General features: G+C 47.1%; 1 protein-coding gene across 2 annotated transcripts in view; it reads right to left on the bottom strand.

The window, feature by feature from the left end:
- Positions 1–3,573: 3,573 nt before the first annotated feature.
- PNKD (paroxysmal nonkinesigenic dyskinesia) overlaps positions 3,574–14,093 on the bottom strand; it is a 121,166-nt gene continuing 110,646 nt past the window's right edge. The window contains exons 3-10 of one of the 2 annotated variants that reach the window (XM_006867804.1): positions 9,252–9,367; positions 9,009–9,121; positions 8,294–8,352; positions 7,337–7,429; positions 6,910–7,073; positions 6,214–6,300; positions 4,098–4,213; positions 3,574–3,905 (exon numbers count right to left, since the gene is read on the bottom strand). In XM_006867804.1, the coding sequence (XP_006867866.1) occupies positions 3,732–3,905; positions 4,098–4,213; positions 6,214–6,300; positions 6,910–7,073; positions 7,337–7,429; positions 8,294–8,352; positions 9,009–9,121; positions 9,252–9,367 (922 nt within the window). In that variant the 3' untranslated portion in view covers positions 3,574–3,731. The remainder of the gene's footprint in view (positions 3,906–4,097; positions 4,214–6,213; positions 6,301–6,909; positions 7,074–7,336; positions 7,430–8,293; positions 8,353–9,008; positions 9,122–9,251; positions 9,368–14,093) is intronic. The other variant, XM_006867805.1, reaches the window with a different exon arrangement.

Raw genomic sequence — 14,093 nt, 5'->3', positions numbered from 1 at the left:
ATATGAATGGTTGAATGTGAAACTGATGATGTGCCCTGTAAACTTTCACACAATCCACAATAAAAACCTTAAAAAAAAAAAAGAGAACCAATAAGCTTAAGCTCTGATTTCTCAGCAGAAACCATGCAGGCAAGAAAGCAATGGAATGACATATACAAAACTCTAAAAGAAAAATAAATGGCCAACCAAGAATCATATACCCAGCAAAGCTGCCCTTCAAATACTATGGCAAATTTAGGATGCCTCCTGATAAATAGAAATTAAAAGATTTTGTAATGACGAGACCAATTTTACAAAAAATTCTAAAGGGTATTCTTTGAATTGAGACCCAACAACATCAGACAACAACCTGAGATTAACATACATGACACCACCACCCAGAACTCAATCCAGATATAGAAGTATTTAAAATAAAACAAACCCACACGACAGAAAATAGGGAACCAGAGATAGCAAGGTATAATGAAGTCAACTACAAAGCAAAAAGATGAAAGAGTGTAGATATAGAACTTCCAAATGGCAAAGAAGTCACATAGATTTCAAGACAAAACAGACTGTTTTAAGCAGGGGGAAAAAACAATAAATTATAGGGTAATCTCAAAGAAAAACAATCCACCTGGTTGGTGGATTAGAACTGCTGACCTTTTGATTAGCACCTCAAAGTGTAACCGATTATGCCAACAAGACTGCCCCAATGAGACTAAGACAAGTGTATTACTGAGAGAACTTATCCATAGATCGCAGAGATACATTTAAACATGCTTAGTTTAGGATAAACCAGTACATACACGTATGAACTCTAGTAGTGTTTTAAAACCTTTTGTTGTGAATTGGGTGGTTTACAGAGCAAACAAACTTTCTATTCAATAATTCATACACACTTTCTTTCACCTCACTGACTGCACTCCACACTTACCAATATGGTATCATTTATCCCATTTCCTCTCTGTGGTTTCTGTTTCCATTCTTCCTTCTTTCATAATCCTTCTGAATTTTGTTCTTGGGTAAATACTGCCTTTTTAATCAACTGGTTGATTATTCTAAGGACTGTGAACCTCCCTAGTGTTACTGTGCCCCTTCTAAATCTATTGGTTAGCTGAAAATCGAGCCTAGGGGATGAGTTCAGATTCAAACCTGAAAGGTGGCTAAGAGCCAAGTCTAGATGGTTCCACCAGTCTCTATCTGATCAGAAAGCTAGGTCTTTTTTTTTTTTTTTAAAAGCCAAGTCTTTTTATGATTTTGAGTTTTGTTCCAAATTTTTCTTCCACTCTGTCCAGAATATTCTAGTGTGATCTCTTACAGAGAAGTTGGTAACAGTAGCTAAGCATTATCTTGTTTTTTGTACTTAGAGTCATGGAGGCTGATGTTCGTGTGGTCCATTGGACTGATTACTTCCAGGCATCCTCCATTTTCTTCACTCTTCTTTGAAGAAAGAGACCAGTAATTGTACCTTGAATGGCTTCTCACGAGCTTCTAAGTCCCTAGTTGAAGTAGCAATACTTTTTCATTTATCCTAGTTTTATTCTTTATTTCATGTTTTCTTACTTGAATAACTATATCTATAATCACTTCCATGAATGGAAACAAGTGTCATTTGTCAAAAGTAAACTCTAAAAACAAATACATTGAAAAGAAACGGCTGCTGTCCCTAGTTACTACTTAACCAGGTTGGCTTTGGGCTCTCTTTAAAAGGCTTAATAAACCTTGCCTGCAACACGTTAGTCACTGCTGTGTTGTGACCATCTAACACTACCTCCCTGTGGCCACAACTGCACACCTCAAATCTTGGATAACACTGAGGTAAGCCAGTGTAAACCTTGAGGAACTGCTTTTGTGCCATGGAAAACAATCTGTGTAGATTCTGGCCAAAGCTCTTGAAGTCTAGTAACTCCAGGTAAGTCTGTACCCAAGAAAGGAAAATGGTGGGAAGGAGGGTAGTTGGCTGTCATTCAACCAGCAATAAAGACAAGTTATCAAGCTTCAGTGAAATCATTCAGTTAACATTTATTGGGCGCCTACTGTGTGCCAGGCACCGTGCTAGGCGCAGAAATACTGAGATGCATAAGATATACAGTCCATGCCCTTAAGGATTCACAGTCTAGAAGGGGAGACAAACATGTAAACAAGTAAAATACAATGGGATAAATGCCATAAGAGAAGCATTTACAAAGTGCAGAGGTAGCCTGGAGGGGGAGGGGCATTGCAGTGGTCTTCCTGGAGGAGGGGGACTTTGAGCAGGACTGTGAGAGATGAATAGATGTTTGCCAGGCAGACAAGGCAGGGGAAGCGAGTAAAGGCATTCCAGTCCGGAAGAAACAGCATGAGCGAAGGCACAGAGGCATGATACTGCGTGTGTTGAGGGCAGGGTAGTCTAACTAGTCTGGCGGTATTGCTAGAGTTGGGACCCGGGGGGTGGGGTGGGGGGCAGACGCCGTAAGATGAGGGGCCACTTGAGGGTAGGGGCCACTTGGAGGGTCACCAGACATGAGCAGAGCCCCAGGAAAGGCTTCCGTACATTAAGAAAAGGCTCCTAGCTGAGGCGAAGCCCGCCTACTTGGGGTCCTTACGTGGACCCCAAAAGGATTTGGACCCAAGACTGGAGATGAGTTGGGAGATTGAATGGGCAGAGGCGGTGGCCCAGGTCTGGGGTCCTGGAAGATGCTAGGAGTTCTCTGGTCCCAGACTGATTCCTGCTCTTTGCCACACAGGCGCAGGTCCTCCCTCCCCAGCCTCCCCGCCCCCTCTTCCCCACGCCCAAGCCGCCCCCATTCTCTCATGGAGCTAAGGATCAAAGGAGAAACCACATGGGAAAGCTCTTGGCAAACTGCAAAGACCAGATGAATGTGGAGGCTTAAACATGAGCCCTTGTAACTACAATCGAAGAAGGGCTGCGGACAAAGCAGAAGGAATTAAGTTAGATAGGGGAAGGCAAATACTCTGGAAATAAGGGCCAAAAATAAGGACCGTCACAGTGGCAAGGCCGACCGTGGCGCTCTCCCCTGGGTCAGAGGAACCCTTAGGCCTCCGGCAGGGGCAGAGGCCAACAGGCAGGATCAGGCCTGCAGTGCAAGATGAACGCGTGACCTATAAAACAGTCTGTGGGGTTCCATCAACCAGCCTCAGGTGTCTCTTTAGCCTGTGGGCCAGGTTTCCTTGGCAACCAGGACTAGCCCTCTTCCAGGCTAGAGGGGATTGGCCAGAAGGCCTGGGGGCGGGGCTGGCCTAAAAATGGAGGAGCTCGGACTTCTGCGGAATGGCTTCGTCTGAGAAATGCCTGCGCGGTGGAAGGGCAGGGGCAGGGTGGGGCAGTGTCTCGTAAACCAGAGCTCGCTGGCTCCCAGAGCCACCATTTTTCCAAGGCACCTTAGGCCTCCTGGGGAACTGACTTTTTTCCACCTGGAATGGGGAAAGGGGAAGATGGACTTAATCCCTTCATTGCTCTTGCTGCCCTGGGTTTGGGACCCTCCCAGTCAGCAGACTGGGGATGTCCCGAGGCCCCTCCCTTCCTGCCGCCCCTTCTAACTCAGCCTCACTCCCTGGGGTCTCCCAAACCTTACACCAGGCCCCCTTTTCCAGTCGCAGGGATTGTCCCTCCTCCCCCTGACCAGTGGTGGAAGGATGGCAGCTCTGGGTGCTGATGGAGGTGGTGGTGGTGGCAATGAGAGGGATGATGAGGTGCAGCAGTGGGCAGTTGCCCCGCCTTGGGGATGGGCTGGTGTGGGGTGGGGGCATCACTTGCTCTTGTGCAGATCCTTCAGGCGACGCAGTTCTTCCAGGAGCTGAGCCCGGGAGAAGCAATCGTCCTCCATTGGGCCCGGGCCTGGTCCCAGAGCCTCCTGCAGCGCCAGGCAGTGGGTCCTCAGGAAGGGGTTGTAGGAGCGCTCCTCTCCCAGGGTTGATGGGCACTGTGGGGTGAGAGGCGCCAGGTTTGGTGGAAAGAATCTGGAAAATGGGCCCAATTTGGGGAGCTCCCCGCCCCCACTTCCCATGCTAGGTCCAAAAATCCTGAGTTGAAGGTCCCAGGACCAAGCCTGTCAGAGCTCTGAGGAGGTGCCCTCGGGGCCTACTGTCTCTGGAGGCCCCGCCTTGGACCGCACCGTGCTCCTGCGCTCCATTCTCTGCCTCAGCACCCACTGCATCTTCCTCTCCCGGGCTAGGTTCTCAGGCTCCACTACACCTGCAAATCCCAGGTTCTCTTCCGCATACTCATGACCTAGGGACAGCCAAGGGGGACACAGGACAGAGATTGGTGGTGTGGTCAATAAAAGTACTCCAACCCCCAGGCCTATGCCACATTTGGGTGCCTGACAACCTGGAGGAATGCGCTGCTCCCAGGAAAATCCCAACCACCTAGCACTGCTTCACAAATCATCGTGAGTTAAGAGGTAGAGGAAGTTTGGGGGCAAACGATGAATCTAGTAGACCTGCATTCTAGCCCAACTCTGCCCCTGCCTGTTACACCATGTGACCTTAGACAAGTCATGCCACCTCTCTGGACCTCAATCTTCTCACGTGAAAAATGGAGAAAACAATAATGCCCATCAAGACACAAATGTTACTCCCTGATACCCAGGGCAAAGCCTGGCACAGGGCTGGTGTTCTATAAAGTATTTTGTCACATGAAGGAATGAATGAGTGAATGTCCTGAAGATTAACCAACATATTTTGAATGTGTTTTAGAAACTATTTCTGTTGTTGTTGTTGTTAATTGTCATTAAGTTAGTTCCAGACTCATGTTGTTGCTGTTACGTGCTGTTGAGTTGGTACCGACTCATAGAGACTATATGCACAATGGAATGAAACACTATCTGGTCCTGCACCAATCTACAATCATTGCTACGTTTGAGCCCATTGCTGCTGCCATGTGCCATTACATCTCTTTGGGGGTCTTCCTTTTTTTGTTGACCCTCTACTTTGCCAAGCATGATGTTTTTCTCCAGGGAATAGTCCCTCGTGATAATACGTCTAAAGTATGAAAGATGAAGTCTGGCCATCCTGGCTTCTAAGGAGCATTCTTGCAGTACCTCTTCTAACATAGATAAGGTCTGTTCTTCTGGCAGTCCATGGTACTTTTAATATTTTCCTCCACACCATAGCTCAAATACATCAATTCTTCTAAGGTCTTCCTTATTGATTATCCAACTTTCACACGCATATGAGGCTACTGAAAATATGGTCTGGGTCAGGTGCACCTTAGTCCTCAAACTGACATCTTTGCTCTTAAATACAGTAAAGAGGTCTTGCTTGGCCAGCAGATTTGCATAATGCAATCCATTGTTTGATTTTTTGATTGCCCCTTCCATGAGTGTAGATGGTTGATCTGAGCAAAATGAAGTCTTAGACAACATTAATCTTTTCTCCATTTATATGGATTTTGTTTATTGGTCCAGTGGTGAGGATTTTTGTTTTCTTTACCTTGAGGTGCAACTCATACCGAAGACTGTGGTCTGCGATCTTCATCAGTAAGTATTTTAAATCCTCCTGGATTTCATTAGCAAGGTTGTATCGTCTGCATATCGCAGGTTGTTAATGAGTCTTCCTCCAATCCTGATGCCACGTTCTTCTTCATATAACCCAGCTTCTCAGATTATTTGCTCAGCATGCAGATTGAGTAAGTATGGTGAGAAAATATAACCCTGGTGCCGGAATCCGACTCACAGAGACCCTGGATAGGGTTTCTGAGTCTGTAAATCTTTGTGGGAACAGAAAGCCTCATCTTTTTCCAGCAGAGCAGCTGGTGGGCTTGAACCACCAATCTTGTGGTTCACAATCCAGTTCTTACCCTACAAAGCTACTGTGCTCCTTATAAAGTATAAAGCAATGGATGGCTATATACTGAGTTCATCTAGGGACTGGTTTCTCTCCAGGTAAGCAAAAGTTACTTTCTGCTTTGGGCTCTGGCTATGAAAAATGAAACATATCTCTGAGACCCTCTGGGGTCTTCAGGACTCCCCAGAGGCTGACGGCTGGCTGGCAGGGGATGGTGGGGTGAGAAGCAGAGAGGTTAAAGAGATGTGTAGGGCTTCTGAGAGTGGCTGGTGGGTTTGAACCACCAACTTTGTGGTTACCAGTCCAGTTCTTATCCAACAGTGCTACACACTCCAGAAAGAAGGGAGGGAGTTCTGCCCTGCCCTGGCTGGTCTCTTGGGGAATGAGGGGCTGGGAGAACCAAGCTTGGGGCAGGTGTGGAAAGTGGGGTGGGAGGGACCTCACCAGGCCACAGCAGCGTGTCATCCCCCAGCCCCAGCACAGTGTCCAGTGAGCTCAGCATGGTCTCCGCAGTGCCCTCAAAGGTCCGCCCTGGTTGGAAAGTGGGAGTATGTTATGAGATACACAGAGAGGGGTGGGGACTAGCCCATTTGGCTCAGGCTGATTACCAGAAAGCCCTGAGATATTTACTCACTCCCCATTCCAGGGAGGTGGGTTTAATTATTCACCCCCACCCAAGCCCATCTGTAGGGTTCCCTCCATTCTACAATTTGACATCTGGATCAAGAGGGTACAGGGCCTTCAGGCTGGCTCTCCCAGCCCCAACCCTCCGAGGCAGGCCTGCTCTTTTCTGCAGAGCACGCCTCTGGCCACGGTGCCCTCTGGGACTCAACACAGCCTGAACTCAGGTCCTCGGCCTCTGCAGAATCATTTTACTCAGCGACTCCCAGCATTTCAAAACCTAGTCCCTCCTGTCACTGCCTCAGAGTCAGGCTCCACCAGTGCACACAAATGCCCTGTGACAAGGGCTTTATTCAGGCACCCGCTCTTGTCCATTCCCTTGGGAAGACTTGAGGATATTAAAAAAGCAACAACAGGGTAACAGGCAGGAGTATATACTGGGGCGAATGGTCCGGAACCAGGGACGCCCTGGCCTTTGTCCCTCTTTCCTCCCACTTCTCCCTTTCTTGGGGGACTCACCACAGCCGGAGAGGAAGAGCAAGTCTCCTGAGAAGAGACAAGAGGGGCCCTTGTAGGGCTCCCCATCCAGCAGGTAGACCAGATGGCCTTGTGTGTGGCCCGGGGTAGCCAGAGCCCGGATCTGAAGGCGCCCCACACTGACTACATCTTGATGACACAGGGGGCTGGGAGGCAAGACAAGAGGAGAAGGAGGGCACTAAAGCTTTTGCGGATTGACTTGCAGGAGGGTGGGCTTCCACACCAGAGAGAAGGTACCTCCAGTGCTCAGGGTCTCAAACCTTCCCCCTTCCACTCAGGGGACCATACTGGGTCAGATGGAGGGGGAGCCAGGAAGGGATCAGTGGTGGTCTGAATACTCCACTGAATGATGGAGGATGAGGGAAAGGGCCCCCAGAATGGTGATCACATCTCCACGTCAGGGACTTACTGGGTAAGGTAAGGGATGCCATCCTGGGGGCTCCCATACACTCGGCAGTCCCGGTGCCGCCGACTTAGGTCACGGTTCCCTCCGCTGTGGTCCCTGTATGATGGGAGGGGTCTTTGAGGGGTGACCATTCCTGGGCTTATAGGCATTCCTTCTCCCCATGGCATCTCTGGACCTCTGACCCTGGGGCCTGTGACTTCTGGACCCGGCTGTCTATACCTCTACGTCTTTGTTCAAGTTGTTCCCCTGCCCGAGTGTCTCCCCTTTCCCAACCTGTCATCCATCTCTTTCTCCCCCACCCCTGTTCTTAACATGCTGGCCAATACTGACTCATCTTCCTGGACTCTCTCAACTCCAAGGTCATCATCCCTAAGTTCCCAAAGTAGATTTCACCACATCCTACCTGGTGCTTCCCACCTCCATGAGATGTGTCCCCCACCCCCAATACCATCAAGTTGAGATTCCGAATCATAGGGATCCTATAGGATAGAGTAGAACTGCTCCCTAGGGGTTCTGAGGCTAAATCATCATGGGAGCAGAAAACCTCACCTTGCAGTTAGCAGCCCAATACTGAATTCACTGTGCTACCAAGACTCTTAATCTCATGCCCAGTGGTCCCTCAATGCTGGGGATGGTGGACCATTTGATGCAGGGTTGGATCCTACTACTGGACCATCATCTCCTTTATGGCAGAGACCACAGTGGTGCCCAGGCCCATGGAATGGAAGATGAATTCTGCCCTCCCCTCCCCTGGGTCTTCAGGAGTTAGAAGTAGGTCCACAGAAATGCTCTCGCTCCATCTCTGCTGGTGCCCCACTGACTTCATGAAGAAGGGGCCTGCCTACCACCGTGATGTTCTGATCCTCAGAGCCCACTTCACTGGCCCCGGTCCTGCAAGTCCAGCTGAAGCAAGGGTTGGCCAGGAAAACTGTATCAGATTTCCCCAACCCAGCCCCTTACCAGTGCTTGTGGGTGCAGAGAATGGCGACCAAGTTAACACCTTCCTTTTCAATGAAAGCCTGGCAGGAAGAGAGGAAGGAACGCTGAGGAGCAGAGTTGGAGGGAGACACAAAGCAGAGGTGGGGTGGGGTGAGGTGCTGCATGGGGAGGAGAGGGGAAGTGGGAAGGTGGTGGGGAGGAAAGGAGAGGGAACAGAGACACACAGACACATGGTACACACTGAGGGAAAGACTGACCCAAATAATGACGGGCAGAAGTGAGGAGAGAAGAGAGGGTCAGAAAGGGGGCCACAGAGAGTAAGAGGCAGACAGGAAACCGACTAGGTTCACTTCTGGGGTCAGCATCCTCTCCTTTGGCCCTGGTCCCCTCACTCCTGCCCTCCTCATGTTATCCACCTTGTTCTGGATGCTTGCCCCTCCTCCATGCTGTGTGGGGTATCTCTGTGTATTTGTATAGAGGTCTCTGTGTGTGTGTTTATGTGTGTGTGTATATACGTGCCAGTCACACCCCCTCCCCACATCTGTGCATGCAAGCACACAGAGACCTCTCCACATACAGCATGGGAGACAGTGAGCATCCAGCCCCAGGTTGAGGAAGGAGCAGGAGTGGCAAGTGCCATATCCCATTGGCAGAGGAACAAGGATCCACCCCTCTCTAGTGAGAGCAAGCTGCCAGCTCCCAAGGGTGATTCCACGCACTCCTCTGCCCCTCTCACCTGTACGGCCCGAGGGTCTGAAGGGTCCACAGCCACAGCCAGCCGGGCCTGGGTGTCAATGATGAGGTAGCTATAGTTATCCGAGAGGACGGGGATGGGAAGCACCTTCACTCCTGGGGGGACAGAGAGGGGCTGTGGGTGGGTGGGGTGGTGACCAGGGAGCATGGTCGCTGGAGGCATACCCGGGGAGTAGGCAGGGAGGGAGGGAGGGGTAGACCCAGATGGGGGGTGCTGGCAACTCACCGTTGAAGAGGCGGGGCTGAGTTTTGGAGTGGCCCTTGGGGTAGCGATTCCGAGCCCTCCGCAGCTGCTGTCGGTAGAAGAGGTACCCAAGCCAGGTGCGCGTGTACAGGCTGTACCTGGAAGGGGGATGGTCTGTGTTAGCCCCCTCTCGCTCACCTCAAGCCCCTGCGTGATCCCCACAGGCACCGTCTCGGTATTCTGTTGGCCGTCTCCTGCACTGTTATCATTTCATTGTCATTTATTACGTGCCTACTGTTGGCCAGGTTTGGTACTTGGGACAAGATGAAGCACAAGACAGATGACAGACACACCCAGAACCCACGTGAGTGGAGGGGTGAGCTGTGGAGCTCTCAGAAGAGACCAGATGAACGAGGGGTTTCATCCAGCCCTGGGCAGGGACTTCCCTATGACGTGGCATTTACAGTGAAGGGTGAGATTCAGAGTCAGGCTGGGGAATGGAGGTGGGAAGGCATTTCAGGAAAAGCTGTGCAGCAAAATCACCCAAGGGATTTGTTGAAGACCAGAGTACTGGGTCCTCTTCCCGGTTTCTCATGCAGTAGGTCTGTGGCGGAACCTGGGAATGTGCATTTCTAACAAGTTCCCAGGTGATGCTGAACCTGCTGGTACAGGGACCACTGTGAGAAACATGGGTGAAGGAAACAGCACAGCTGGCTTGGAGAAACTGCATTAGTTCTGTTTGGCTGTCTGGTGGAGGAAGCAGGGAGAGGTGAGGCTGGGTGGGCTGACCATACCTATAGTCACACACAGCCCTGGGCTCCGAAGGGCCCCACACTTGGTTTAATGCTCTGCTGTGGCTGTCTTGAGTTGCCTTTATCTCTGAAACTGTGTTCTGTTAAGTACAGTCTGTGGGACAGTGGAGCAGGCACACAACAGAGGGGATTCACACAACATGTATGTCGTCTTCGTTCCTGGCCTCCTGATACACAGATGCCATTCACAATGCCCTATGAAAATCTAGTGGCTCACTGTGTGGAACTGAGCAAGGTGCAGAGTGAGAAAAAACAGGCAAGAAAAACAAGTAAGATGCATGTATGACTGACCCAAGAGGCCCAGCTTTCAATTCAAGCCAGAAGTTTTCAAATGCATAGAAGAGGCAATAGCTCAAAGGAACCCCAACAACTCTCACCTCCTTTCTTCCTCGGCTACTTCCCTGTATTATCCAACCATTTATGCTGAAAGGAGTCCTGGTATGGCATTGTGGATTAATGCACTGGAATGTAAAGTCAGTTTGAACTGCAAGGTTGGCGGTTCAAGCTCACTAGCTGCTCCTCAGAAACCCTATACAGGGTTGCTATGGGTTGGAACTGACTCAAGGGCACACAACAACATGCTGAAAGTGAGGACACATCAGGGAGAGGACAGTCCTTCCTTCTGCAGCAGTAAGGCAAAGGTAGAATGTGTTGGTAGAATGTCAGCGTGTCAGCAAGTGAAATAAAAGCAGTTGCGCTCGTACTGTGCAGCATTTTCACTGTCTCTGGTAAGAACAAAGTCCACATGCCTGTGCCAATTGTGAAATATGAATTGTGTAACTTCAGGGATTCCACACATGTTAAATGTTCTCACATACGCATTTACAACTGGCATTGCACAATATAAAGATGAGCTGTTAACTTTTCAGTTTTCCTTTACTTAGAATGATACTAAACAGCAAATTAAAACCTGATGACAAATCAAAAGGGATTATAAAAGAAAGGGGGAAAAATTACATTCCAGTAACTATAAAGCACTTTTTGTCCTGCTTTTTGAATAAGGGGCCCTAAATTTCGTTTTGCAAGGGGTCCTGTAAGTTCGAAACTGCCAGCTGCTCTGTAGGAGAAAGATGTAGCTTTCTGCTCCCATAAAGATTTACAGCCTCGGAAACCCTGTATACGGTTGCTATGAGTCGGACCTGACTCCACGGCACTTAACAACAACAACCTGGAAGTTATGTAGCCAGTCCTGCTAGCATGGAAAAGACCTATTTTTTAGGCCCTTATCTCCCAAAAGGAAATGGAGGTTAGGGTGCAGTGGGGCAGTTAGTATTTAGGGTTATACATGAAAAGGAGAAAGAATTCTGACTGCGAAATAGGGTATTTGCATAATCTCAAAGTATCTGCCTCTAAAATCCTACAGTAAATCCCTAGGTTACTAATCCCATTTAAAAACTGGATAATCTGTACCTGTCCTTCAATGCTATGTCAATTTGTCCTCATTTTGAAACGACAACTAACTACTCATCACAATCACCTTCACTTGTGGCACATGAAGCATTTCAATGATGGGAAAGGCGTTGAGTCTTTTATTACACTATAAAAACAAAACTCTGCTGCCATTGAGCTGATTCTGACTCTTAGATTCTACAGAATAGAGCAAACTGCTCCTTAGTGTTTCTGAGACTGTAAATCTTTATGGGAACAGATAGTCTCATCTTTCTCCTGTAGAATGGCTGGTGGGTTTGACCTTGTGGTTTATCTATGTGCCATGAGGACTCCTTCCTGTACTGCAATAAAACTAAATAAGAACTGTATGATCCTGTTTTAATACACATACAAGTTCTACTTTAAGATATCCTTTTTGGGTGTGTGTAAGGAATTAGGTTTAGGACTATGGCTAGGTCTAGATAAGGCCTAAGACTTCATTTAGTATTAGGGCTATGGTTAGGACTAGGGTTAGTGTTACAGGTAGGGGTTGGACTAGGGCTAGGAGTAAGGCTTGGTCTAGTTTTCGGGTTAGAGTTAGGTTTATTTAAATTTTTTCTTGAAATCTAATTGATTTCCACTTCATTGGAAGTTCTGCAACTACATTATTCCCTCTTTTTACTTCATGTTATTTGCTTGCTGTTGCAAACTGGTATCTTTGGTTCCCTGTTTCCAGTCTTGTGGGTTTGTTTTACTTTGTTTTTTTAAAGCTTTTATTGTGAACTGAATGACAGTTTACAGGACAGATCATCATATTTTGCTTCATTGCAATGATTACAATCCCTTCCAACCAATCATATTTTGTTTTATTGCAATGGTTACAATCCCTTCCATCCACCATTGGTTAACACTATTTGCCTCTATTCCAGCCACCCCCCCCCCCCCCGCCCCACACTTTTAAAAATGAACACAAACGCACAGAAAATATATATTCGTTTAAACGACCAAAGGGCACATTTTGCAAGCTAGCCTTCTGCCCACTGGCACACAGCCTTTCTCATTCCATGGGTCTAGAGTCCTCAGCTGTTCTATCTCTCTATGCCATCATCTCTGCTTCTGTTCTGGGGTCTCTGCTTCTCTGGTTAGGATCCCATGCTCTGCTCATGCTCTTCCCTCTCCATGGTCCTAGGATCCTCTGTTCCTGGAATGTAAGAGTAACTACTCCTCCCTTTATGTTACACATCTTCTACCTTTACAGCTGTGATAGTCACAATTAGTCATGATAATAATTACTCACTATTGAATCAAAAGAATCCTATCCTCATTCTACCCCAACACCTGTTACCAGACCCATCTAGACAAAACTATTCAGTGGGGATTCTACCCTACCGTCTTCGTTCTGAAACTAAGCATATTCTTGAAAACTTGTAAGCCAGCCTCTTCATGCCTTTATAGCCCTCCCCACTCCCCATTTTTGGTAGCCAATGTCTAAGTTGCCTGTCCCTATCAACCCTGTGTACTGAAGGCTAGGCTTGATCCTTGATGTGAAGGATCTTCCCTCTCAGTTGGTTTGTTTTATTTGGAATATTTCTATATCTGGGTTGAGTTCTGGGTGATATTGTCATGTATGTCATTCTCAGGTTGCTATCTGCTGTTGGTGGTTCTCTGTCCAAAAACTCCCTGTAGTATTTTTTTAAATAAGGTTGGTCTAGTTTTTGAACATTCTTTTAATTTCTGTTTATCTGGAAATGTCCTAATTTTGTCATCATATCTGATGGATAAGTTTGCTGGGTATATGATTAACTCTTGATTGTTTCAGAGTTTTCTATATGTCATTCCACTGTCTCTTTGCCTGCCTGGTTTCTGCTGAGAAATCAGAGCTTATTATTAGTTCTCCTTTGTAGGTAACTTTTCCTTTTTCCTGAGCTGCTCTCAGGAATCTTTCCTTGTCTTTGGATTTGAAAAGTTTGATTATAATATGTCTTGGTGATTTTCTTTTGGGGTCTATTCTGTTTGGAGTTCATTTAACTTCTTGAATGGCTATCTTTGCATATTTCATGATGTTAAGGACATTGTCTTCCAACAACTCTTGGATAATTTTCTCTCTCTCTCTTTGGATTTTTTTTTTGTCTCTTCCTGTTCTGAAATTTCAATCACATGTAAATTATTCCTCTTGATAGTGTCCAACATTATTAATCTTAGGCTTTCTTTGGATTTTTAAATTTTTTACTTCTGATGGTTGCTCTCAAAGATGAGTACTGAGAGGTTTGTCTTCAAGTTCACTAATTTGGCCTTCCATTGATTCAATTCTACTCTTTTGTCCTTTCAATGTACTATCTATTTCTGAATCTCAGTATTCGTTTCTGGCTTTCTAATTGCTGTTTTTATATGGTTCCCAATTTTTCATTTGTTTTGTCAGATTGTTCTTTTAGGGTTTTCCTGAAGTCTTCTAAAGTTTTCTTTTTGTGTGTGTTCTTGCTTTTTTAAAAAAATTTTTTATTGTGAACTGAGTTATAGTTTACATGGGAGAACATCAGCTTTACACCATTGTTTCATTGCAATGATTACAATCTCCTTCAGGCATCATCATTCAACAGTATTTGCTTCTATTCTTTCTGTTTTTCTTTTATTTTTGGGGTGGTGGTGGTAGTGATGGGGAGATGTACACAAAAACACTCAGGAATATATAATAATTTAAACAACC

Source organism: Chrysochloris asiatica, unplaced genomic scaffold, assembly GCF_000296735.1.
Source record: "Chrysochloris asiatica unplaced genomic scaffold, ChrAsi1.0 scaffold00110, whole genome shotgun sequence".
Classification (NCBI taxonomy): Eukaryota; Metazoa; Chordata; class Mammalia; order Afrosoricida; family Chrysochloridae; genus Chrysochloris; species Chrysochloris asiatica.
This window is presented reverse-complemented; position numbering and strand designations above follow the sequence as displayed.